General features: G+C 33.6%; 1 protein-coding gene across 1 annotated transcript in view; it reads right to left on the reverse strand.

Annotated features, from left to right (window-relative positions):
- Window positions 1-2,271, reverse strand: part of LOC106110982 (nuclear receptor coactivator 7) — a 48,285-nt gene extending 46,014 nt beyond the window's left edge. Inside the window, exon 1 of the mRNA XM_013292950.1 lies at window positions 2,210-2,271. Within this exon, the coding sequence (XP_013148404.1) occupies window positions 2,210-2,271 (62 nt within the window). The remainder of the gene's footprint in view (window positions 1-2,209) is intronic.
- Window positions 2,272-2,273: the final 2 nt, after the last annotated feature.

Here is a 2,273-nt window from a genome sequence, read left to right on the forward strand (position 1 = left end):
TTCCACGCGAACGTAGTCGCGGGCGAAAGCTAGTGTCTTCTAAGTTATAAATTTAGAAACAATTATGGCTAAAGGCTATAACTTCTCTTTGTTAACTCTGAAACATTTGACAAAAAAGTTTCTGTAAAACCGCGTAGGACGACATCCTTATTGTTTTGCTGAGCAAGCAACAACATCCTGGTATGATTCATTATTAAACCTGAATAATTACATTTACTGATAAATAAACATTAATAACAACAACAAAATCCACGCCAGTAACTTATAGTAGTAATCAGGGAGACCTTTATTTGACGCTGAAATAATTTCAAAGGACAATGTTTTTACTATAACGCAATTTACAAAGTCACGGTAGCCGTATGATAGGGCAGATCTTTTATGAAGGTTATAAACGGTATAGATTGACACTTTAGTAAAAGGAAACCATAAGAAGCGGACCCGGGCATGACTTGACGTATTCTCTATCTTTTATCTCCTCGAAAGGATTATACGGTATGAAAGGAAAATGCTTGGCCAGAATGCAGAGCTATAGCAAAACATGCTTTTGGTTTTTTCTCGAGGTTTCTTTACGAAGTTGTCCTAATGATATTACCATAGAAACGTTAAGGATTTTTTACTAGCAACACTATCCTTGCATAAAACACGAGTCAAATCTAATATACTTCATATAGAATACTCAAGTCCATTGAGAAGTAAAACAGAGTAAATGCAGTTGAAAGTAAAAGCAGGATTTGTGCAATCCGCATGACTCATTCGTTAATCAACCGTCCAATCTCGTATTGTAGTTGACTTTATAGACGGTTACCGATGCCAAATATGTGACAAGTATTATAATTTGAAAAATTGTAATCGATTTTCGTTTATTTGCGGCAGTTATTCGGTATTTGGAAAGTATGTAAGTAACATATAATAAATACTTTTTCCTGTGATAATGTGCGACAGAAATGGAAAATCGAACGAGTATAAAGTATAATAAATTAAATATTGTATTATTGAAAAAAAATATTAGGACTCAAAAGTCTGTAAACTTTTTTGAAGTCGGATTTTTTAACCATGCGATAGCTTACGATCAAAACGATTTTAGTTGTATCCGGAAGAAATAAAGCATAACCTTAACATATCCTGGTTAAGGATATCGGTGTTATATCTCTGTCCGCACTGCAGTTATAAAGAGTACTCGTAATTTAAAAAAAGAAAACCCAGATAAGGAAAGATTCCTCACATAAATCTTGATAGTATCTGTGACAGATTACTCTTACAAAGTCATAAATATATCAGTCGAGTAAACTTAAATAATTATATACAATACGCTGATCAAACTGACGGAGGACCTCGGCACATGGAATTTTTCGCCACTCCAATTTTATATATAACTCTCTTCGTACTCGATAAACATTGTGATAAGGATCGCAATGCAAACTACACTCGAGTGTTTTATGTGAATATTAATTTATAATCCATCATAACAAGGGATACAAAGTACATAAGTGGTCATATATACATTAAAAACAACGCTTTTATATATCCATTTCATATAACATATTACTGCTATTTCTGTATGCTACTATATATACTATAGTTACGATGATTTAACTTATTTAATAGACGAACTAAAATGACCAAATTAGAAACCAAAGTTTTGATCGTCTAATCATATTCAAATAGCAACCTACATAATACGGAGAAAGTTTAGATTATGTTAAGACATTTTTAGTCAATAATTATTTAATAAGATTGCACAGCTGTCTGAATCTATTAATAAAACAATGTTAGAATGTCAACAAACATGAGTGTATAAACGAGAGCAAATCGTTACAAATGCTACCAACCCTGACAAAGTGCGCACAGTTAATATTAACAATCGGACTTGGGCCACTAGGTCAAGGAGGTCTACTGTCATGGTGCACTGTACATATATATTTTCTTTGCAATCCCATACGCGAACGCTGAGTATTCGAACAATTCCTTACGAGATGTATCTACTGTCGCGAACTAATTTTTTATTCATGAATTACGTTCTGCTTGCGCTATGTACGCGAGTAACAACGCCCAGCTTGATCAATATGTAGCGACGGCTTTTTCTGTTTTAATATAAGAACATTGAGAGCAGATACGTCGAGAATTTAGTTATAAAACAACACAACGACTTTTTCATACATGATGTGTTAGTATAAGAAACGATAAATAAAAAAAAGTGTTCATTCTATACCTATGTTTAAGCATGTTATCGGGCACGAAGACATTCCACCAGGAGGGTCGCTTCTGTCGCATGT

The sequence above is a fragment of the Papilio polytes genome, unplaced genomic scaffold (genome assembly GCF_000836215.1).
Source record: "Papilio polytes unplaced genomic scaffold, Ppol_1.0 DF824180.1, whole genome shotgun sequence".
NCBI classification, from domain to species: Eukaryota; Metazoa; Arthropoda; class Insecta; order Lepidoptera; family Papilionidae; genus Papilio; species Papilio polytes.